General features: G+C 43.2%; 1 protein-coding gene across 1 annotated transcript; it reads right to left on the bottom strand.

The window, feature by feature from the left end:
* Positions 1-222: 222 nt before the first annotated feature.
* Positions 223-25,145, bottom strand: PALMD (palmdelphin). Its single transcript, XM_033151588.1, has 8 exons — positions 24,818-25,145; positions 20,611-20,691; positions 12,268-12,398; positions 8,968-9,082; positions 7,669-7,702; positions 7,462-7,575; positions 3,994-5,097; positions 223-532 (listed from the first exon to the last, which is right to left on the bottom strand). Exons 1-8 carry the CDS (start codon positions 24,860-24,862, stop codon positions 489-491), a joined length of 1,668 nt encoding a protein of 555 aa, XP_033007479.1. The 5' UTR covers positions 24,863-25,145; the 3' UTR covers positions 223-488.
* Positions 25,146-25,751: the final 606 nt, after the last annotated feature.

Raw genomic sequence — 25,751 nt, 5'->3', positions numbered from 1 at the left:
TAAACATCCTGAAGTGTCATAGTCCCACTTCAGATCCCGTGATTTATGGGAATGTACAAATCATGACCTGTGGCACTCCATCCACAATTGGTAAGAATAGCAAGATATATTCTTGCTTGTGTGGTTGCGCTTAGAGAATGATCCGAATAGGAAACAGCCATCCCTCACTCAATAAATGGGACTCTTATGGGTGCAGCCTTGTTAAAGATACTGGCTCTTAGCTTCCAATTACATAGTCATAGCATTTATTAGAAATGTCCCATTTGTTATCAGAAATTTTTTGAAGGCACTTGAAGTTAAATTCATATGGATTGGGTTGAATAGCTGGAAGCACAACTTGCTGTCCATTCACTTTCCTGCAGGGTGTCATTATTCTTATGTATGCTTCTTTCAAATAGGCGAAAGACCGTCAAAGTCCGAAATGTAGAAAGCTCTTCTTCTGCTTCACATCACACCAGCAGATACTTAGTATTATACCACTGCAGCTCCTAAATGACTTTTTTGCCCAGTTTTGCCATTCTCATTCTCAGAGCTGCAACATAAATAAAAAAGTCAAAAATTCCATGCGATATCCCACTTCTAAATCTAACTTTTAAAGAGAATTGCACTTACTTCAAATGGTTAGGTCCAAGAGAGCATTGTTTTAGTAGAGTTAAAAACCAGAAGTTATTAATGTGCAGAGTGACAACAGCATAGGTGGCAGGTGAAGGAAGGTAAAGGTAAAGGGACTGCTGACCATTAAGTCCAGTCACGGATGACTCTGGGGTTGTGGCGCTCATCTCACTTTACTGGCCAAGGGAGCCTGTGTACAGCTTCTGGGTCATGTGGCCAGCATGACTAAGCTGCTTCTGGCGAACCATAGCAGTGAATGGAAACGCCATTTACCTTCCTGCCGGAGCGGTACCTATTTATCTACTTGCACTTGATGTGCTTTTGAACTGCTAGGTGGGCAGGAGCTGGGTCTGAACAATGGGAGCTCACCCCATTGCGGGGATTCAAACCGCCGACCTTCTGATCGGCAAGCCCTAGGCTCTGTGGTTTAACCCACAGCGCCACCCGCGTCTCATAGGTGAAGGAAAAATGGGCACTAAAACATCTTGCACGGCTGTCAAAGTGGTCATTGATCTGCCCTCTAACCTGCTGGACACTTGACAGTAAACAATATGCCTTTTAATTTCTCAGTTGAGAATTCTGTTCACTCTGAATGCAGTGTGCTCCCACCACTGGTTTGGGAAGTGATGCATGCACAATGCTGGATTCATATGTATCTTGCCATTTTTTTATGCAATACTGCATTTTAAGGCATTTGCCCACCAAGCCATCTTCATTCCAAGTCAAGAGAAATAGTGACCTTGCTGTGTTTTTTAAGCCAGGAAGTGTTTCAAACTGCCTTTCTTCACTAACTACAGGTTGGGCCTTGTAGGATCTACTTTAATAAAAAAAATAATCAAAACTCCACAGTCTAGGACCAAAATCAGGTGCAAGGAGTTGGGAGGGGGGGTTGAAAATGTTTGAAGGCTAGAAACGTCATGGACTGAACTGCAGGAGGTGTCACCATTCTGGCCTGTTGACACTTGTGCCTCTTTTCTTTCCTTGGTAGGAAACTCTTATTCCCCCCCCCCCATACACACACATGGTTACAAAGGCTGCCCTTTTGTTGCTTAGATTTTTAAGTGCTCTCCTCCTCCAATGCGAAAGGCATCCAGGAATGTTTCTCTAGACTACTGGACCTTCCCCTGACATGGCACGGTGGCACTGACTTCAGGGCTTCTCATAAAATGGGTTTTGACAAGGAACAAGTAAATAAACTAGATCTGAGAACGCCTCTATTCCCTCTCACAAGCAGCTCTTTGTTGGTTTGCTACCTTGCCCTACAGCTGGTCTTCCTGGCTTTGTTTTCTTTGGGGGGCAAGCAGGATAATTAGGAGACTGTTTGGGAAAATTACTCATTTCCTAGCATTCTCCGCTTACTCCGTATGTGGCGAGGCACAGTAACAATGCATGGGAAGCAGCAAGAAGAACTACTTGGCTTCAACTGGGGGGGGGGGGACAGGTTTTGCAGTCAGGGAACAGTGTGCTCCAGGCTAGCTTAGATTAATGTGAATTCCATTATTCTACTATGGAACTCATATTTGGAGAGGTACTATTGGCAGGTGGTAGCCGCCTGAGCTGAATGTGCTGCAATGCGTTCCAAAATTTTAACACAAAGAGATATATCACGAAAAGCTGGCTCCGTAAATGCCATTGAAGCTGGAAGACATAAAACAGGCAGGACTCATGACCCCACAACACAACACAATGTCATGTCTGGTGGCTCATCTGTGGCTTGATTAATGTTCTGGTTTTGTCAACTGCCTTGAAAACAAAGATGGAGCGAAGAGGAGAGAGTTTGTAAAACAGACCGGCAGGCTTCAATACATGTGCAGGCCTGCCTATGCTCAAAGCCCATTGAAATAAATCTGTTTGGTGCTATATCCAATTACAGTGGTACCTTGGGTTACAGACACTTCAGGTTACAGATGCTTCAGGTTACAGACTCCGCTAACCCAGAAATAGTACCTCAGGTTCAGAACTTTACCTCAGGATGAGAACAGAAATCGCGTGGTGGCAGCGGGAGGCCCCATTAGCTAAAGTGGTACCTCAGGTTAAGAACAGTTTCAGGTTAAGAACAGACCTCCAGAACGAATTAAGTTCTTAACCCAAGGTACCACTGTATACTGAAGTATTCTTTGCTGATTTTTGTTAGTGGGATCTCCTCCTGTGCAAGTACATGCATATTCACAGTATTAGTCCTAAATTAAGTCAATACAGTGGTACCTCGGGTTAAGAACTTAATTCGTTCTGGAGGTCCATTCTTAACCTGAAACTGTTCTTAACCTGAAGCACCACTTTAGCTAATGGGGCCTCCCACTGCCCCTCGCCGCCAGAGCACAATTTCTGTTCTTATCCTGAAGCAAAGTTCTTAACCTGAAGTGTTATTTCTGGGTTAGCGGAGTCTGTAACCTGAAGCGTATGTAACTTGAGGTACCACTGTAGCTGTAAACTGTTACAAATCCAAATAATTCAGCTTCACTTTTTTGGGAGATCAGGACTATATGTTGTAGTTCACATTGGGTGAACCCAGTGCTTTATTCCCCCAACAGAACTATTACCAGAAGTTTGAAGTACTTGGATTAGAGGCTGTTGTGTTCTAAGAAGCATACAGAATACCTGTACAAAAAGTTTCTAGGAAGAAGAAGAGTGAAAGCAGAGTGAAAGTAATCATGCAAACAGGTTAGAAAATGCAACACCTTTTTATTTTAAGGAACAGACAGACCGACAGACAGACAGAGGTTAGACAAAAGAGTTGGATTTTAGTCATACTTACTATTTAAAAAAAACACAACAACAAACCCACAGACACCCAAATCAAGTAGGATGAGGAAAGATATCAAAAACTTGCATAAAGACATTTCAAGTGAAGTGGCCAATGTTAAGTCAAGGTTAAAGTAAATAAAACCTGTTCAACCAGCCTTTCTGTGTTAAGGTGCAAGGTACATTATACAGTACAAAGTCAGGAGAACAGAGAGAGGCATGACTGAGCTCCAGAAACGGAGACGCAGAATAGGAAGAAAGCCTATTATTTACTACCAAAACGCAACCATTTTTCTCACATGCCGTAGGACCAAGGAGATAACATTTTAATCAGTGTTTCCAAGTTGCACTTGAAGTACAAAATCTGTATCTGATTTATACCAGCCCTAACTGGAGCTTTTAATTCCCCTCCGCCCCCCGGCATTGTACACTTAGGTCCTTCAGTATAGCACGGTTAACATTGTTAACATTTGAATGAAAGTGTTAGAACATGGGAGAAATGGGTTAGATAGTTCTGTATTAGTCAGCTCTGAGGTGTAGAGATGCCAAGAGGAAGCAAGGAAGGAACGAGGGAGAAAGAGAAGTAGCCGGTCTGTTACATGAGAGCGCAACAGTGTCGTGACTTTCCCTTTTTTTTACCTGTTAAGGAGGGATCCTCTGTTCCATCACCTGATAACCGGCCATCGATCTGACCGTTGTAGGTAGAACAGCTTAGACTTTCTTCTTGCTCCTTGAGCGATATGGAATTTTTATAAGGCGACACATTTACACCATCACTGGCGGTTTTGCTGGGGTTTGTCTGTGGAATTGCACTTGTTTGGCTGGGGGTCTGGTAGACCTGGCTAAAAGGACCAACTGGATGATACAAAGGCTTTCCAGCTCGACTCTCCTCCTTGCTGTCCTCTTCTTCACCGTCATCGTCAATGACGACGAGTTCTGCATGGATAATTCCATCATACCCACAGACAGTTTTATTCAGTTCTTCATCGTCCACATGCTGGTAACCCATGAAAATCATTGTAACGGGTTCGGTATCATCCACGTAACACGGCACAGCTTGGACCACACTGTAACTAGAACCTTCATCGCTTTCCAGCGTTCCTGAAGGAGGCCTTTCATGGGTACTTACAGAGTTTCTGGATTTCATACCTTGTTGGTTCTCTCCCATTTTCTGATAAGGTTCAACAGCCTCTTGTAGAACTTCTCTTTGATCGTTAGTGGCCATCTTGTTTTGGGGGCTAATCTGTGGTGGGCTTCGTGTTCGCTGAAGGACCGGAGAGTGAGAATTGTGCCGATAGCTCTTGGAAGAATCTAGACCATTTTCTTTAAATGGTTGCTCTTTTTTATAGACAGGTTCCTTATAAAAGCAGTCCAGGCTGTTTGTCTTGTTTTGAAGAGCTCCTTTTTGGCTATTTGGTCCCTGGACTAACTTATCATTCTGGGGAGTTGTGGACCTGCAAAACTGGTTTGCATATACTGGTTCATGATATTCAGTTGGAGACTTGGATTGTTTCTCCGTTGCCTGCCTCAAGAGGTCCTCCACTTCAACAGGCGCAAGGTCATCTACTTCCTTGTTTGTGACATTTCCATTGGAACACACTGCATGGACCGACTTTCTGCCGTCATCGTACACTTTCACTCCTGCGCCCTTAAATTCATCTGACGGTAGTGGTATTGTCGACAAAACTGTGCTTTCTCCAGTCTTCAGGTCTTTTTCAACTTTAATTTCCATAGCAAACAATGCTGCATTGGAAGAAATAAGAGTCCTTTATAAAGCAAAACAACGCAAGTGCTAAAGATATATACAAATGTCAATAATACAATAAATCAGGGCTCTTTGAAGACAACCTAATGGTCAAATACCTGACCCCATAAACACAGCAACCTCCCTAATCAGAGAACTCAACACATTTGCAATGGTGTTGGGCCTACAGGTAAACTTTGCAAAGTCTGAGGCTATGTGCTTCAACACTCCCCACCCAAAAAGAATTCGCCAACATCACCAAGATAAAACTTTGCCGCACCAAGTTCAGATACCTAGGGGTACAAATAAGCAGAAACCTCAACAAATTAAACCTCCACAATGACAACCCCTTGTGGCGACAAATCAACAAAGACCTGAAGAGATGGAATAACACCAACTTCACTCTCTCAGACAAATGTTACTACTACTACTACTACTACTACTACTACTACTACTACTACTATGCTAGGTCACAAGAACTTGCACATGAAAGCAGCAGGCAGTTGTGTTAGAAAATGGGGGCACCAGCATCGAATAATTTCAAGCAATGCATATATGGTGTGATAGATTCTTCCCCAGCTGCTACTTTCCTTACTTGTAACGCTCTCCCTGCAACTGTTTTTCTCTTGATGGAGCTCAAAGACTGGAGGCAAGCCCCGCTGCTCTTAAAAGCACCTGGGAAGTGTGTTTTTGAGTAGGGAAAGTGCAGGCAGGAAGATTGAGCACATCTTTTCTATCCCTTATATTGTTTCTTGTCTGGTTTCAATCACCCTGAGCCTACCTTATGTAAGTCCGGCACAACCCACGCTCCAGGAAATGGCTTTTGCCACTGTCACATGTAGTTAGCCTCTATGATAACTGGGGTCACAGATGGTTGGAGAAAGACATCAGATATCTTACGATCTACTGGCAGAATGCACTGCTACTCGGGAGGAGATTTTGAGCCCAACGGAGGAAAGGATTGGAGGCACTCAGGAGGAGTTCATGAGGAATACGGAGAGCTTTCCCTCTCCCTTTTCCAGCCCCCTCCCTATCTTTTCCTTGCTGGTTTGAGCTATATGTCACCTGTCCTTTAAAGACTAGAGGGGCAGCCCTTGGTCTTAACTGTTCGGCTACCTGCAACCTTTTAAAGCCAGGATAGGGGTGTGGGACAGAGGTCCACACAAATAGCTGCTGTAATACCGTGCTATCATTTCCCTCTCTGCGAAAAGCCAGAACAGGTTGGTGGGTTATCAGTGTTCTGGTGGCCATAGGGCTGAGCTTGTAAGTCAGCGTTACAAATAAATTCAAGACAGGAAGTCATTCTACCAGCCAATCTGAGCACACGTGCACCTCTAAGGCATTGGTGGTGCATCAACTGCCTGAAAAACAGAAAGCACCAATTCCACAGGTAGGACCAAAGCTCAAGGGGGTAGAGGCTGTGCTTTGTATCCCCTAGATCCTTGGTTCAATCCCTGGCATCTCCAGGTTAGGGCAGGAAAAGACCAAAATGCTATTGGCAGTAGTGGAGATAATGCTGAACTAGATGGATCAATAGTCTGACTTGGTTTAAGGCAGCTGGGCTAGATGGGCCTCTGGCTTGATTCAGCAAGACTCTTATTTTTTTAAGCAGTGCTGCTGAGGAACAAGAGCCTTCCACACCCATGGCAACGGGTAAGCAGAGCTGAGACAACAATTTCCATTCCTGCTACTGGGATAATGCGCAAGTTTGATACAGCACAATAAAGTTAAGGTAGACAATGACACTCATTGGACCTCATGTTCTTCTGCCAACTTGCAAGGTTTGAGGAAACAAAAGAAGCGATTAAGGGAACATCTTCCAGCTTGTCATTTTGGCTCTCGCTAAAGATCAGCCATGGGGTCGAGCTTGAATTTCTGTGTCGGTATCTGGAAGTCACTGGTTTGCGTTCAGTCTTTGCCAATGCTCCAGTGCAAGCTCTGGGTGTTTCAAAATGTTTGCTAATTAAAAACCTGCCCACTCTCTCCTTTCAGCATTTGAGATATTTGGGAACATGGAACAGATATAGCTAGCAGTATTCTCGAAACAAGGTGTCTTTGACAAGGAAGGATAGTGTGCTCACCATCGCACTCTTTACTTGGCAAACGAAGCACATGCAAAACTCATGCAAAACAAAATAGAACAAACAAAACAAAATTGTGTGTAGCTAGTGCCACACACCCTCAAATATATATATCTTGTGAGAAAAGTCTGTTTAGAAGTTTAGCCAAATGCATAAAACCCTGGAGAGAACTACAGGTCAAAGTAGACAATACTGAGCTATAAATTCCTAAATCTGGAATCATTTTAGATGTACCGCATTATAAGTCTACACCCTTTCTTCAACTGCATTGCTGAATTTTACCTCTTCGCTTTTCTTCATCGTCCTCTGTTTCTAGATGCCTTGTCCTTTTAAGTGCGGAAGGCCTGAAAGATTTTGGAAGGTCTGGTATGTTGGCATAAATGTAGTTGGGTGTCTCTGTGAAAAGAGAGAATGGTTAATACACAACTATTTTTACCTCTAACGTTAGGCACAAATAATGTAAAATTCTAGGCTTCTGAGTGAACATACCTTCTTTAGTCTCTACTTTCTCCACCTTCACAGACTAAGAAAAAGAAGAAGAAGCAAGTATTGTGAATAACCACCAGTAGGGTTGAAAGTGTCGCTGCTTGTCAACCACACAGCTACAGAACATGTAGCGGCAGTGGAATATATGTCTGTGTATATGTCTATTTCTGTAAATCGCTACACCATATCCTCCATATATATATATAAAACATTTCCTCAGGGACCACCTCTCTCCGTATGAACCTACATGGACCCTGATATCATCTTCTGAAGCCCTTCTTCATGTGCCTCCTCCACAAAAGGTCCAGAGTGTGGCAACACAAAACTTGGCCTTTTCTGCAGTGGCCCCCCGACTGTGGAAGTCTCTCCCCTGGGAGGCTTGCCTGGCCCCTTTGTCACATATCTTTAGGTCCCAGGCAAAAACGTTCTTCTTTAACCAGGCCTTTGGCTAACTGACAACTAATGCCCTTTTATAATGTGTTGGGGAGGGGGGGATAATTGGGTTGTTTTTGCCTTTATTTTTATTATTTATTTTTGTGATTTTATCTTGTGAACCACCCTGAGACCTGTGGTGATAGGACTGTATACAAATTTAATAAACGTCAAAAATAAAAATAATTTTGTTGGGTTATTAAATAGATGTTTTACCTTCCTATGAGGCATATGCAATTGGTCAACATATTTGTCATTCCTGGGTTTGATGACAACTGTTCTTGCAAGATAACTTTTCGTCTGTGACTTTCTCTGTCTTGCTACATCTTCAATTAGACCACTCTGGGGCAATGGATGGCAGTAGCTTCTCTCTACAAAAGCGATTGCATAATACCCCTTTGGGCCTATTTGACTTTCAGGACCCATTGGCAAGCTTGCGTGTTTGTTCAGTCTTTGACTGAAGGGTGAATAAACACAGAGAGCATTTTTCTCTCTCTGAGTTTAGGCTCCCCCCCTCCCTCCATATGTTCTTGATACTCTGCCAACATATAGTTAACAGTTAACCCTGGGCTATCTTTAATGCTAAAATAATGCTGTAGTTCAGAGCACAAAGTGCAAATATTCCAATACTAGGATTAGGGTATAAATGTGATGCAACATTCCTGTGGCAATCTCGGCATAACGTATCTCGACAAATCTGCATGTTTTAGACCACTGTAAGTTTTAGTCGCCCCTATTCCCCCCTGCTGAACTTCACATTGGAGTTCTGTGACATTTCCTTGCTTTCATTCCTGCATCCCCCTCAATTGATTATTTTTGCAAAGCGACAGAGATTACATCAGTAGCAGGACTTTAAAATTAGACTCTGACCTTTATAATATCTTCTGTGGTTCTTTCTACCGATTTAAGCTTCTTCAGTATGGCCTTTTCTTTGGCTGAGACGGCCAGTTCTTCTTTCTCAAGGTCCTCAATTTCTTTTTCAAGTCTGCATTATGTACAAATATTTGGAGAAGCAATGGTTAATGGTGCCAACTGCAATAAAGAGAAAACACACTACGTACCACCTAAAATCCGACAGTGCAACAGTGGTTTTATTTAGAGCCCATCATTTCCCCTATTTCTGATGTTCAGGCACAAGAGCGAGGTCTCAGAAGGTCTGAGGGAATCCAAGGTTTTGTAAAGTTACGCGAAAAATCTCCAAAAATATCCCCACGAGGACTGAGCATGCTCAGTGACCATGGAATACTACAGAAAACTATGTGGGAGGAGGAATGAAATGAAGTATCCTGGAGAATGGCACTAAATAAGGAACATGACGCTGCTACATTTTGTTGCGGGTCGCATCAGCTTGGTTAGATTAGTGACCCTCTAAGTGATGGATGCCAGAAAATTCTGAGGAAAATAGAAAAGGAAGCAGAAATTGCTGCAATTCACATGATTAGTCTGTGGAAACCAGGAACAGAAACCAGTCAAATGAATATGATCAGCATTCAAGCATGTTGTTGTTTAATCCCGCAAACAATACCGGTATATAATAAATGGCTTTTTGAACATTGTTTTGTTGCTTCCTTTACATTGAAATGAATGAAAGTTTCATTAGTTACCTAAATAGTTACACAACTTATGTAAAATAGCGGGACAGTGAGACAGATAACATAGTATTTGACAGAAACCAAACTGCAGTGGAAGGGAAACAGTGCTGTATGTTACGAACACAGTTTAGAAAGGAATTTGCTGCCTTCTTTCATCCCTACTCAAAATGTGAGGTGGGATGACTTCCGGCGAGGACGCCATGCTGGGCTGTCGTGGGTCGTTTCGGTAGCGAGACGACCCAGGCCAGCTCAGGGGTAGGAGCCCCGCTACTGCACAGCGGGGCTCCGCCGAACCACGGGTCGAGCATCCCGCGGCACGGGCTCTCCAGCGAGCCCACTATGGCACCGAACCCTTCTCCCGTTCCCCTTGTAAAAGGGGCGTGGGGGTGAAGGGACCACGGAGCCGGGCTGTGGAGGTAATGCCCCAACCGAGCAGGCGATGCGGCGGCTGCCGCCTGCATGAGCGTGTCGTTCTTCTGTAATTTGAAGGAAAGAAAAAGAACCGTAAGTATGCCGTAAGTACGGAGCAATTGGACCTAAAATGACAATTGGCACCCGGGAGGAATGTAAAAAGGAAGCCCGTTCCTCCCTTTGCTGAAAGGAGAAGATAACATTGTTTTCAGCTGCGGCTGCATTTGCGGATACAATGTTGCTTAGAAGCCTTTTGACAGGCGAGACTGACTGAATCCCTGTGAGGGGAATTAAGATATTGGAAATATCTCTTCTTAGAAGCTATTGGATTGTAATCTTTTCACCCTGATTCGGGGGAAAATGGCGCTGGAAAACTTGCGGCTAAAGATGGAAAAGTACTGAAACTTGATACCCTTTGTCTGCTTCTACCATGTTTGCTTTCGCTTTTAAACTGGTCTTAGATCCGGGCATGACCCATGATCAAAGGATAACTCTTTTAAAACTCGAACTATTAAATCGGAAATTAGAATTATTGAAGCAGAATGTGGAAGAAAAGTTTTATGCAACAGGAAAGACTTTTGTAAATATGTACACGTAAGAAAGGCAACACATGCTCACAACAGGTACACATCTTCTCTTGTTCGTATCATCTACCGGCCACAAATTCCTGCCATGTACACACACAGGACTGAAAATGCATTGTGGGGAGCAATTCCAAATCCCACCAGCGCCGGCCAGTGTTGTTTTCAGCTCTGCCTACTGTTAATGTACTGAGCCTTGGATAGGATTTGAGGTTTCTAAGGTGTTGGCTTCTAAAGAATTCCTTTCTAAAGAATTTGCAGAGAAAGTTCTAATAAGACCACAGAGGATCTGAACAGGTGCTGCTGCTGTGCGCTCCTTGGTAACATTACAGGGGTTTCTTTTGATGCTAATCCCACGCTCCAAAATCCTTCCTACTCACAGCATGGTTTCCATGGTTGCTGAGAGACCTGCGTTGATTGTGAGGTGATTAGGGCACCTCAGGAAGAGAGGCACATTTCAGGCACATAGACCAGGTAGTGCACTCAGGGCCGTAGGAAGGGGGGGAGTGCGGGGATGCGGATCACCCCGGGTGTCATCCTTGAGGTTATTTTTTTTTGACAAAATGGCACAATGTGGGGGGCGGCACTTACCGCGGGGGCTGGCCTGCAGCGCCCCCGAGCCACATGTCTCTCCTGGGAGTGATGCAGTGGCTCGGGGCCCAGCACTGCTTGAAACGGCAACACGGGGCTTGCGTCCACTAGGTGGACTCCGTGGCCAGCTTGCCGCGCCGCCCCCTGGGCGGATCGCTGCGCTGCCCCCCTTGGCAGATTGCTGTGGTGCCCCCGTGTGGCACCCCCATGCGCGAATCGCTGTAGCGCCCCCGTGGGCAGTTCACCCCGCCCCTGCCGCTTCGGGTGCCGGAGCAGCTAGCTATGCCCCTGAGTGCACTTTAAAGTTGACTGAATGGAATATGGGAAATAACAACTTTTGCTGAATTTGAAATTAACCACATTCTGTAGAAGAATTTTTTTTTTAAAAAAACCCATTTCAAATTCTTAACTTTCAGCTCTACTCCACCAATTTGAATGTCAACACTTCCCAGTACCAGCATTCAGTAGGGTGTTGCAACAGAGGGAATGCAAATATGCCAAAGCAGTTTTGGAAACTTTGATTCCTTGTTTTATTATTGTTTGTTGAACATTAGAATTTTTAAAATTCTGTCCTATTCAAAATGTCACAGGAACATGGGAAGCTGCCTTATATTGAGTCAGAGATTGGCCTATGCAACCCAGCATTCTCTACAATGACTAGGCATGGTTCTACAGGATTTTAAGGAGTTGTTCTCAGTCCTACCTGAAGATACCAGGGACTGAAGTGTCATTTTAAATGTTAAAATGCTCAGTTGCTGCCAATTTTAAGTAATGATTTTAAAAAAAACATGGTGAAATCTCACCCATTTGCAGCATATCCAGAACCTGATATTTTAAAACAAGGTGTTTTTTGGGGGGAATTTTGGCTGTATTATTGAAACAGCAGAAGGCAAATAGCTGGCCCCAGAGACATCAATCCCCATTAAGAATAGAAAAGTGATCTGATCACATAGCTTTTAATAACTGAGCAATAAAAAGAAGAATTTGTGCTGTACCTGAGGATATTTTGTTCCAGCTCATTCATCCGTTGTTGATCCTCCCGATTCTGGTTTTGCATTTCTTCTTGTTCTTTTGGAGTAAGAGTATTTAATCCATCCCAGAGCCATTTCTCACGCAGAGCTTTTTTCTACAGATATTAACATATTTTAAAAGAATCTCATTACCAGTTTCCTTCAACTGCCACACATCTGGCACAAATTCCCATATCAAGCATGCATTGGCTCCACCTCAATGAACAGCCACATTGTTTTACCAAAGGCCAGATATGCATCTGCAAGGCTAAAGAAGCAGTGGTCACTCAGTGGTGACATCCAGAATTTTCATGTCTCGGCTTAACAAGCCTTTTGGCTATGCATACAACCCATTGGAGCAAGCGAAAAAGCCAGGAAGCCTTCCATTAACTAATAGATTCCTGTTTCATTCATTTCCACTGGGGAACTGTGGTCAACAGTATGGAACAAGCAAGGATATTAACCCATGGTTTGAAGGTGGCTCAATATCCTATTCTGAAGCCATAGTTTCCTGGTTTGGATGAAATGGGAAACTATGGTTAGAGACTTCCTGGTTTGATTGCCACCTCAAGTGAAGGAAGGTTTGAAAGGGCTATGTACATGGCCAAAAGGCTCATACCTTGGCTTCTTAAGCAGATCATATGAATGATTATATTTAATATTAATTCTTGCTCCATGACAAACAATCTGATTTCTGCCATCCTCCTCTTTCCTCCTCCCATTTCCAACGTGAGGCTACTTGTACAGATATAGTCTTAACCATGAGCTGCTTATGTAGGAATTTCTTCCTGTCCCTTGGGTGGCCCTCAAACCAGGAATCTAGGAGAACTTGTTATAAAAAGGAGGTTCAAAAAGAGAGGATGTCTCTCATATGGAGTGGCTTCTTAAGGTGCTGCAACTGCTTGCAGTATATTATGCCAAACAGAGGCTACTAACACAGTGTGATGGGCCATTCTCAGAATGGCCTCAATGATGGCATGCTACATTTGTCTAGCGTGGTTCGCATTCCACCATATTATTGGCACCGAGGCATTAGATAGCATGAACCTCTGCCATCAGGCTCCAGGCATGCCTGGAAGCAAAGACTTCCCACAATACAGTACTTACACAGAAGCAGAGTCATAGTTGGAAAGGACCCTGAGGATCATCTAGTCCAAACCCTTGCAGTGCAGGAATATGCACTTGTCCCATACAGGGATTGAACCTGCAACCTTGGCATTATCGGCACCACGCTCTAACCAACTGAGCTATCAGGAGCCAACCGTTTCATGATGCGAAGTAAATGTTTTTTTTTTTTATAAGATTTTTATTATTTTCCAGTAAAACAAGAGAAAAACATAACATAACATAAACACCAACATTAACACAATAAAAAACACATTACATAGACACAATCAACGAAAAGAACAATTAAAACAAAACCAAAACCAATACATACCTAAACTGGAACACCAATCTATCTCTTACTACTTAACAAAATCTAGTTTCTGATCTTCTAAAGGGACCTCCCCCGCTTTCCCTCCTCTGCCTTCAATACTAATATACTTTGGTAACATCCATTTTTAACATTACAATTCATTATCCAACCTTTTGTACTATCATAAAAACTTAACATCTTATAGTATCATAAAATAATTCTTAAATCAATCTTATACTTCTTTTCACTTAAACTGCTGCTATTAGTCAGTTACATATCTCTTCACTAATTCAAAATTCCCAAAATCGTAACATCAAAGTCTTAAAACTTAACATCAAAATCCTAAAGTCTTAACACGCTATCTTCAGGGTACCATAAATCCGTCCTAATTCAATTTTTATCATTTTCACCCTATTCCCCTTCTTACCATTTTTCTGCTCTCTCCCATGCCCCCCCACCATTCATCTTTACATTCCCCTCTGTTGTCCTTGTTCAGTGTCATCTTATAGTTTATAAATCTCCTCCTTGGGAGCCTCAAGAGGCACCAACTCTCCTCTCCCAGCAACTCCATTTCGCAATTTTGATTTTCTTCCACTTGTGTCTTCAGAAATCTTCTCACCTTCATCTCTGGACTCCCACTCCAGAGACAGGATCTTGTAGCTCCAGTCAAAACAACAGCCCTGTGTCTCTCACTACGCCAGGGCCGTCCATTTACCTGGGGTTGCTGAATCAATTCGTCCCATTTCTCCAGCACCTCCCCCAGCTCCCTGGAGAAGTCTGCTTCCAAGTTATCAAAATTCTCCCAAATCTGGCTGGTTTCTCTTGCTCCATAACAAATTTCTTTGAAATTACGCCCTATCCAAGCCATTTTCCGATTCACAAGCTCCAATTGCAGAAGGATTGTTCTTTGTTCCTGGGTAATACCCGGATCTAGAATCAGTTTAAAAGCGAAAGCAAGCATGGTTGGAGAAGACAAAGGGTGTCAAATGTCAGTAATTTTCCATCTTGCGTACTAGTTTTCCAGCGCCATTTTCCCTGAGACAGGGTGCCAAAAACAATTCCAAAAGCCACAGAAGAGATATTTCCAAAATCTTCAATCCCCTCACAGGGATTTAATCCATCTTCTCTGTCAAAGTGCTTCGTAACAACATTGTATCTAGTGATGCAGCTGCAGCCACTTGAAACTTAATTACCTCCTCTGCACAACAAAGGAGAGGGACGGGCTTCCTTTTAACATCCCTCCCGGTTGCCAATTATTCAAATGTAAATCCAATTAGTCCCGTACTTACAGCAGCCGGGGTTCTTCTTTTTTCTTTGAAGTTAGCAGGAAATGCTTGGTGCTCAGGTCTGGCAGAATCGCTGCTTTGATCTCCTGGGGGGGTGCATCCGCCTCTTCAGTCCCGTGTCGGAGCTCCGCTCGCTTGATTTCCCCCCCTTACGAGGGTCAATCAAGAGCAGAGACGGCACATCTGGGACCCACGAGGCCGCGGTCCACGGGACGCTCTTCCCGTGGCTTTAAGGGGCCCTTGGCGCAGACAAGGAGACCCCTAAAACCCCCCGGGAGCCGGAGCTCTTCAGCTCCGCTCCGCCATTATCCGGCACCAAACCGGAAGCCCATGATGCGAAGTAAATGTTGATTGAGGTTTCACATATCTCCACAGTGCTTTAAGAGGTAAAGATCTAAAAGGTTCCTTTTTAAGGCTCTAGACAGATTTTTCTGCCCCAGCACCAATTTCTTAAAAGGGTCAAATGCATTCCTTTTATGAGCTGGAACTCAATGAGAACACTTTACCCATTAGTTAGGATAAAGGACACAACAAATGAAGAGGACTTGTAAAATATACTGCAAGACCCTCCTGTTTGTCATTAAAATGGATATAGCATTCCTAAGGCCTGTTTCCCCCCACCTCCTTCCAGGGTTATGCCACCTGGGCTTTGCCTGCCATGATAATCACAGATAATCACTTCTGTTTTTTGTTTGTTTGTTTTTGTTTTCCCTTGCAGCATTGTTCTCTTTTACTAGTGATGCCAACCTGTTCCTGCCAGAGTTTCAGTCCTGGCACAGTTCTCATTTATTTTTAGCAAGCACATATAGGCATAGCTGTCAAGCTTCGGTTTTGAAAATAAGGGATCAGCAGTCTCACCTATCCCGGGGACAGTCACATGTCAGTGGTGGGCGGAGCCAGAAGCAAAAGTGGGTGGAGCAGCAATGTAAACTCCAAGCAGGCTCGGGCTCGGAACGGAGCAAAGAGGAGGGCAGCCATGTGCTCCGTGCAATGGAGCCCCATCGTCTTCTTGTCTGATCCCATCAAAACAGGACAGGAAGCAGCAGCTGCTCAAAGGTAGCCAGGCTCCGCCCACCAGCTAACCCTATTGGCCGGCTGAGGGGCTCGGCGGCAATGGATAGGGGCTGATGCAGGGGGAGGAATACACCCCCCCGGAAGCACAGGAAACGGCTCCCACTTGCTTTGAGGGCTGAGGCTTTTCTCTCCAAGTAGTCGAGGTCTTCCCACCCAGTCCCTGGCCAGCAGGGGAGGAGCTGCTTCCATTAAAAACGGAAATTTAAGGGAAATAAAAAATAAGGGAGAGCAGCAGGAAACTGCTTGAAATAAGGGAGAATCCCGGGGAAAACGGGATATTTGACAGCACTGCATATAGGGTTTGCTGGGCAACCAAAGGACATGGTCTCTAAGCATCTCTGAGCTGCCCTGAAGGAGTTAAGGAATGCATTCCAATAGTTGCATAGCAACTGCAATTCCAGCTCTCTCCACTCCCAAACTGGGGAAAGATAGCCATGGGGTCTTAATGTAACATTTAGCTGCCTAAGAGAGCCATGGCGGTCAACCAACAACTGGTCTGGTAATAATGTTCATCGTTGCCTTCTCATATCCCTAAAATTCATAGATAAACAGCTTTGATTGATTGATTGTTCAGTTATATTTCTTTTGTGATTCCAAAGTGGGTAACTACATTAAAAAGAAACCGCAGCATAACACAACTAAAACAACCTACAATAAAACACAATGTGAAGCAGCAGCTGACAGAAGAAGAAGAGTTTGGATTTGATATCCCGCTTTATCACTACTCGAAGGAGTCTCAAAGCGGCTAACATTCTCCTTTCCCTTCCTCCCCCACAACAAACACTCTGTGAGGTGAGTGGGGCTGAGAGACTTCAAAGAAGTGTGGCTAGCCCAAGGTCACCCAGCAGCTGCATGTGGAGGAGCGGGAAAGTGAACCCGGTTCACCAGATTATGAGTCTACTGCTCTTCACCACTACACCACACTGGCTCTCAGCAATTATCAAAGCCCATTCCCATCAAAATATTGCAGCGAATGTCAAAGCCTTCCCTGACATCGTAACAGCACAGTCCCATCAGTTCCCACTAGAAGTCTGAGAGAATAAAAAAACCTTTTAAATTGTCATGGAAATATGGCCAAAGATGATGCCAATTCCATTTCAACTGCCCTCATTTACACATTTACACACTGGGTAACCCTCCTTTACAAACTATATACAGTTGAAGAAACTTGGTTGAACTAACGCCTTGCAACTCAAACGTTTTTGGCTCCCGAATGCTGCAGACCCGGAAGCGAGTGTTCCGGTTTGCGAATGTTCTTTGGAACCTGAACGTCCGATGCAGGAACTTCCTGCAGCCAATCGAAAGCCGCACCTTGGCTTCTGAACATTTTGGAAGTCAAACGGACTTCTGGAATGGATTCCGTTCAACTTCCGAGGTACCATTGTATATGCGAAAAGACTCCAAGAGCAAAAGGCAAGCAATGCCCTCTCCATTGTCCTTCTCCTGCCATCTTTTTGTTCCTTTCACAGAGGTTGTGTTGGGACTATGAGCACTAGCAATCGATTATGAACTCCTCCTCTCCTCTTGCTCAGCAACTGACCGTTCCCAACAGCTAACCATATTCTATACCCACTGCAGAGTTTTTCTAGTTCCAGCGATGACACTCCCCTGTGGCTGCAAAGCATCCAAGGAACGTAATTTGCCATTAAAGGAAGCTGAGATGTATCTCACACCCATTTAAATGAGTGCTGCAGTCATTAAGGGTGTTATGTGAATTATTCCACAAAAGCGAGCATGTTTTCGTGTGCTTGGAGACTTCACATGGGAACCTAGCCATGAGATGTGCACTAATGTCGGTGGGAGATTCCTTGTTTCCAGCTTTGCAACCTGTAGGCAAGTAGTTGTGCCCTTTCTTTAGTACAGAGAGTAGCGTGCTCACGAAAACCCTTGTTCCTACAGCGATTTATTACTTTCTAATTACGCCTCTCTCAAGCTTATTTAATTATATTTTCTCAAAATACTGTAATGCAATCTAAATCCCTGTATAATAATTTGCTCAATCATACTTATTAGCAATAACACTATTAAAATTCTCTGTTGGATGGGGGTAAAACAGGAAAGCACGGGAGTGACAGCAATGAGAACCTCATTTAAGAGTGAGAATATATTAAAATTATGTAATTCTGTCTACTACAAAACACAGTCTGGGCCATTAACAGTGGAAGTAAAAAATGATGAAGCAAGCTTATACGATGGGTATGTTAATTAAACAAGAAGCCGTCCAAAAAGAAGTAGTGTACCAATTTGATGGGATGTGCTTCCTCGTTTTTAGAGCTCCAGTGCTCCATGCACCCCTTCTCACTGGTTAAAGACAATGCAGATTCTCAATGGCTTAAGAAAAAGATTCATCATTGCTCATTTGCACATGCAACTTAAGGGCTCCCAAACAATCATTCTGCAGCTGGTGTGCCACAGCTATATTAAACCATATCCTGGACCTCTGAGTAGAGGAAGAACAGCTGATCCTTTTGTCCTTGGCAGGACACAACTTCTCTGCTATAAGCACCCATGAATAAAGGGAGGGTAGTGGGTGCTGGATGGTTGTCATAACTGAAAACACAAAGAAGTCCTTTTCAGGTGTTATGCTGTCATTCTTCTACTCTAGGGATGGGCAACTTCTGGCCCTCAACAGGTCCAGAGCCAGTGTGGTGTAGTGGTTAAGAGTGGTAGACTCGTTATCTGGGGAACCGGGTTCGTGTCTCCACTCCTCCACATGCAGCTGCTTGGTGACCTTGGGCTAGTCACACTTCTCTGAAGTCTCTCAGCCCCACTCACCTCACAGAGTGTTTCTTGTGGGGGAGGAAGGGAAAGGAGAATGTTAGCCGCTTTGAGACTCCTTCGGGTAGTGAAAAAGCGGGATCAAATCCAAACTCTTCTTCCTCTTCTTCTTCTTCTTCTTCTTCTTCTTCTTCTTCTTCTTCTTCTTCTTCTTCTTCTTCTTCCACCAAGCATTGTCAAAAGTCAGGGGTAATGGGAACTGTAGTTAAGCAATGTCTGGAGGACACATGTTACCCACTCCTATCCCTTCTAATCCGTGCACTGAAATTCCCTGTGCGGTGAACATGTGTGGATAGGGAGCAGCAGGTTCCATCTTTTTCAATCCACCCATGTTTACTGAATATCTGGATAGGCTCCTTGCATGTACACCTGAATGAGCAGAGCGCTCTGTCTTTGCAGTTGAGATCCCTCCACAGCCAGGGTTCTAGATTGTCTGCAGAGATGCTTCTGGGCATACAGTTGTATGCGGGACCCTTGCTCAGGCATTCAATGTATATGTGTGATGCTGCATACACTCAATGCGCCCAGCCATGACAGCCACAGCGGCATCAACCTTTTCACTGCTAACTGATGGAGAACCTGAAGATCACTTTTGTGACTTCTGCAGTTCTTGCACTTTCTAACTGACCTCGACAACCAAGTCCTACTACTGAGCCTCTAGTCAATTTGTGCCAAGGTTTTTTATGACACAGTTTTGACTAATGTCAACAAATGAGCACTGTGAGTTTTTATTTTTTATTTTTTCGTTCTTAATATGACAAGCAATGTCAAGCTGTCCTCGAAAAGCTCAGCTTTTCATATGAGGCTGGACGTTTGATCCACCAGTAATTGGGATTTTGTACCAAGGAACTTGGCAAGTTTGACATCTGTAGGTGCTTCTGTAGTGCGTGGGAAGCAGGGTCAGACCATTAAGTTAATTGACTAAACATTTGGCAGATACACTAAGTTACTGCCTGAGGATTTTAGCAGAATCTTTTATTTAATGCTTTGGTGAATCCCATTGTTATGGAGTCTATAGTCAATACTAAATTGAAAATGCTTTGTCTGAAAAAAGTGCGGCTGTACTTTTATTAAATAGTTATTTCTGGCCATCCCTAAACCATCACTAAACAACTCAAGTCTATTAAGAAATGCCCAGTGTTGCTATTTATTTATTAAAATTATATATTGCCTTTCCTCTTAAAGGAGCCTAGGTTGACAATTATTAACTAATGCACTCTATGGTTTTCTAGCTAGTAAAACTCAAAATTCACCCAAGTAAATATGAAATTCAAACTGCAAAAATTAAAGAAATGTTTAGATTTGTGAAGGAAATAATGTATGTAACTGGACCTGTATTGATTAGATAGGACACTTGTGTCAGACTGGTTCACACATACATATTTGTCAAGTGATTACTTACATGTATGAATGGGCCAATATAGATGTAACATCACAGATCAACATACTCCAACCTGGTGTCCTCCAGATATTTTGAACTACAAATCTCATCATCCCTGACCATTGGCCATATTGTCTGGGGCTGATGGGAATTGTAGTCATGTGTGTAGGTGTGGGGGTGTGTTTGTACACCTGCTTGGGGGAAGGCTGCTTTTCAATCAACTCAGGTCAAATATTGAGCTAACAGACACCCAGCATAGAGAAACCAAGGGATGTACACACCTGTATAAGCCAATTGTTGATACTCTTATAATGGTTTCTTACATTTTTATACAGTGGATTTCCAAAAAAGAAAAGAAGAAAATTATTAGAGTCTCCTCACGGGCAGGTTACCTTCAAGTGCTGATGTTTTAGTTTTTCTTCCTCGACTTTAAGGCGTTTCTGAGTGATTTCTTCTTGAAGTTTCCTCTTGTCCTGCGAATTACAACAATGGTAGAAAACAAAAGAGAATAAAATGTACAGTATATCTTGGAATATGAAAACTTTGTGCAGTAAGAAATGAGGTCTTAGATTTTAGAAGCCATTTGAAGTGCTTGAGATGAGGATGTGGGAGTTGTCTGCCTTTTTCTGCTTTCATTTGACAAGAAAAAGGAAAGGAAGTCACTATCCATACTACAAACACACAGTGTTTTTAGCCCACTTCAATGGTTGTGGATTCCCTCAAGAGCCCTGGGCATGGCGGTTTAGTGAGAATTTAGAAAATGCCACCTCACAGAACTGCAACTTCCTGGTTTCCCTAGGAAGAGGAAAGGATTGCTAAAATAGCTTTTAAATCCATCTCTCTCTTCTGAGAACAAATCTCAGGGTTCTTCTTCAACATATCATTTTCTTTTTAGTACACACCAGCTGTGTCTAGCATTAAAGGTTTAGGCATGCAAAACTATTAAACGATTGTTTCCCTTCATTTATCAATCACTAGGGAAACAAATTCAAATTTCAGGAGGCCATTCTTTCAAGTCCCCAAATATGCCTCTGTTTACATATTTACAAGCGAGAGACAGCAAGGGTGGTGTTAACTGAGGTTAGGGCACTAGAAGGTAATTTCAGTTACAGAAAATTTAGCAACCAGGTTGGGCTCTGTTCCCATTATTGTCTAGAGACTTGGAATAATCTTCATTGCAGATAGGAGTTATTTCTGGCACACATCCCATAATGCAACTATAAACAGCATTTGGGATGTAAATAGTTTGCTAGCCTGTATTTACATGTATCCTTATAACGTTTATACTTTTAGCAGGGCCTCCTGCCTCTACTTCCGTATCTTGCTGAGAGAAAACAGCTGAACATATCTGAGAGAAGAATGATAGCTGGGGTTGTCGTTCCATTTTTAAACTTTGTTTACTAAGGTACGCCCCCAGTAGCAGTTTTGAACGGTTCAGTTAATCCAGATTTCAAGAACATCCTGCTGCCAGTCTCTGAACTTCACGCCTTCCTTTCTTCTGAATGCCACTATATTAAGGGCCTTGAAATAATTTGGCCATGAATGGTGCAGCAGGTCAACAAAATGACTTTGTAGATTAAAAGCAAACTCCCAAAGAGAGTTCTTTTTCCTAACTCAGAGCATACATCCAGATATACCTACGCAGTATGCTGCCAAAGGATCTCAGATCCACCCCCCCCCCCACTTCGCTCGAGAAATGAACGGCACATTCTTGGCTCCAAATCCAGGGACAATTTAATTTTTCTCTTTGCTCATTCTCCTGACTCCAGGAAGGCTGGACTTCCCTTCAATGGAAATTTGGGGTACAGTGGTACCTAGGGTTAAGAACTTAATCCGTTCTTAACCTGAAACTGTTCTTAACCCGAGGTACCACTTTAGCTAATGGGGCCTCCTGCTGCCGCTGCGCCACCGCTGCACGATTTATGTTCTCATCCCGAAGCAAAGTTCTTAACCCAAGCGGAGTCTGTAACCTGAAGAGTCTGTAACCTGAAGCGTCTGTAACCTGAGGTACCACTGTATTTGGTGAGGGGGTGTGGGGGAAGATCACTATGAGGCCCATTTGGGGTACCACTGCTGGGAATGGTATGAATGTGTGCATTGGAGCGAAACAGGAAAATTATATGTAAAAGGTCTTTGACAGTGCAGTGAGAGGAAAGGAAATGAGCTTCTTCCAGCAACGAAAGAATTATTGTTCAGCTATAAGTTCCACTAATGCATCAGCCTTAATTCCATCCCCTTTCAATATACCGTATGTCAGATGATACATTTTTAAAGCTTAAAAGCTGTTGCATTTCTTAGCAGATTTTTTAAAAATAAAAAAATTCATTCATTTCCAGCAAGAAACCTATGTTTTTAATTGAACCACTTTCTATATTAGTGATAATAAATGCAAGTTAATATAGAAAGTGGTTTGAAAGATTTGTGCTTATATATTTTCCTTCTGCAGCTGCCATATAAGCACAAATCTTTCAAAAGCGGCAAGCTAAATAAGGGCACCAGCACATAGCCAATGTTGAGACTAATAGCTTAGAAAATGTAACAATTTAAGGACCAGCCAGAATCAACTTCTCATCTCCAGTGGATTGTGGATGAAGATGAAGATGCCTGGTCATGCTTCTTGTAGTGAGGTTCCTTAGTTACTTCTAGGGTGCCTGAAAAAGCTCCCTCTCTTTACCCCACCAGCTTACCTCCCCTAAAAAAAACCCATACCATCTGGAGGCCCCCTCTCTTTCTTCAAACCCCTTCTTAACATATCTAGCTTTCCCATGAAGCCTTTGGCACAACGTCAAGCGCCCGCATCCTATTGTAACCAAGTCTAAATACATGTTATGGAAACAAACATGCATTTTCCCTCAGTATACCCCTGCCTCCCTTTCCTATACTTGTCCCCTATTGTCTCCTCCATATTGAATTTTGGACTGCAAGCTTTCTAAGGCAGGGACCTGTCCTCCTGTATCGTGTCAAGCAGCCATGCGTATTGATGGCACTGAATCAACAGCGATTGACCAACTCAGTTGTCTAGTGTTGCCCTACTGCTATAGGCTCAAAGCAGGAAGCAACATTTCTCCTTTACATTCCTATGGATGTGGGAGGAAATCCTCCATGTTTCTTGTGAACAACCTTGCAAACAAGCCCATAAAAGTTACTAGCCTGCAAATACTTGCGCATTGTGAATTAAGTCACTTGTGGTCTGAAAAGGGGAATGGAGAAGGTTTGATTCTCTTCCATCTTAAAAAAAAGAGGAAAAAAATATTTCCGCAACAGATCTCTTTATTCATGGGCTACAAAGTGAGTAGCCCGCATCCAGTGCCTTTTCACAGCTGGGTTGGGAAGCAGTGGATGCATGACATTAGCCACCATCCTTTATCTATCCTGTCATTCCCTATGAAATACTGTGTTTTGATGCATTTTCGCCCCAAACCAGCTTTGATTTGAATTGAGAAAAAAGAACGACCAAGTTGTGTTGTAAGCTGGTAATGGGTTTGCTGCCAGCAGCTGCATTTACAAGCCTGACTATAGAGTGGTTTGATAGTGATGCCAGTTCACCAGTGAGAAGTCTCACTATTTGTGGAGAAACAAAATAAGAGTTTGAACCAAGGGTTGTGAAATAAACAGCTCCTGGAAGTGAAAGAACAGCTGAATCTACTTATTCCATTCTTTAACCATCAGCTCTTTAGTTGTGTAAGCAAGGGAAGCCCTGGGAGCAACGGGAACATGCATGAAACAAAAATGTCAGAAAGAACTTTCTCATTTTCCAAAAGCATGTTGCGTCTAGCTTTAGTAGAGCTCCGAAGGAACATGATCATTATTGTGCTATGATGCCACCCACAGCCAATCATAGATCTGTCTTTAAAGAATAGCCAGTGAACCAATCTACCGGCCCAAACCTGTCATGAGATGAGAGCCACGAGGGTTAGATCAGATCAATAGGGAGCTAGACATCAATGCTATTAGTTGTCATTCTTCCTCTTAAGAAAAGCACAGTTCTGAGACAACTTTCTGCAAGTACTGGGTTCTTTATGAATAAAATATCTCCACCATAGTGTGAACTGAACTGAATTTCCCATATCATACTCCTTTAAAACACACACACACACACAGAATGTTGGTGTTCCTATGAACTACCAACAAATACTCATTTAATTAAGCAGAAGATTAATTGCCCAGCGTACTTCTTTAAGCTATGGAATTTCCTAGTTTCTGTTCATTCTTAGCTTTCTGACCTGGTGTCCTTCAAATTAATGCACAGATGCACACTCACTGAGCCACTTGGTCTTAATGACAGCATCACGTATGCCTGATATAAAACACTGCCTGACTCCTACACCTCTGGCATTCAGCGCCTGGGAGCTAATGGTCAAATTTATGTGCCTGCCGTAAATGCAAGTCATACGCAGAATTCTGCTGACTGCCCAAAGTTTGTAGTCTACAAGACGGAACGAAATAAGGACAGAAACGAAGGATTTCATACAGGACAGGGAGATGTTCCAACCACCTAGTAACCTCTAAGCAGCTTTGATAGTGATTTTCTAAAACATATATTACAACACAGACACACAAACACAGACGCACAGATTTATATATAGAAGAATCACTTACGGTTATGGCCTGAAATCTTTCCTTCAGCAGTTCAGCTTCTTCCATTCTAGAAATCAAACAAACACACAGGTTTTGAAATCTACAAAGAAACACTACATAGGCACAGAGGTTTCCCGTAAGGAAGAGGAGGAGGAGGGCGACGACGAGGCAAATGCCTCTGAAGGGTTATGATCTAATTCCCACAGAGGAGGGAGAATTCCCGACTTATGTGGTGTGTCTCTGAACAGATGAGCAAGTCGGCTCAGACAGACACATGTAATGAGGGTGTGCTAGGGAGGCAGACATCCAGAATACTGGCATGAGTTGACTGACAAGTTAGAACGGCAGAACACAAGCCCTTTTCCTTCTGCAGCTGCCAATTCTTTGTCGTAATCATATGCACACTTGGCATGCCATAGATTAACCGTTAACTGCCCACCCCCCCAAAAGCAAATCATATTTGCTGGCGTTCTTTAATGCGCAATGGTAGCAGTTATTTTTAAAGAGGTGAATTGTAAATCCCTGACATCTATAAGCCATACCCCTCATTAATGTTCATTGAGATGCTGTCATAAGAATAATTAGCGGTTTTGTAGCATTTGAAGCTTTTCCTTTGTAACCCGTACAGCTGCCCCTGTAAAGGGGAAGAGTTTATAACTTGTACCCATAATACAGATGAGGGCTCGAGGCTGGGAAGAATAAGCTGGCCTGAGGTCACTATCCTAGATCACAACCTAAATCATAACAGAGCTCTCTCTTGCTGGGTTCAAACCTTTCTTCAACATCCTTATCTGCTAGATTATATTAGATGTTAGCTTAATTAACCACAAACCCTGAAATTTCGGATACTCAGTTGGGGGGCATGCATTGCAAAACGTGTTTTCTTTGTTATGAAACCCTGCAAAAAAATTGTCAGCGGTTTGGAGGGGGATCCCAAATTTTGGGCTCTGTAGTA

Source organism: Lacerta agilis, chromosome 6, assembly GCF_009819535.1.
Source record: "Lacerta agilis isolate rLacAgi1 chromosome 6, rLacAgi1.pri, whole genome shotgun sequence".
Taxonomy (NCBI): domain Eukaryota; kingdom Metazoa; phylum Chordata; class Lepidosauria; order Squamata; family Lacertidae; genus Lacerta; species Lacerta agilis.
This window is presented reverse-complemented; position numbering and strand designations above follow the sequence as displayed.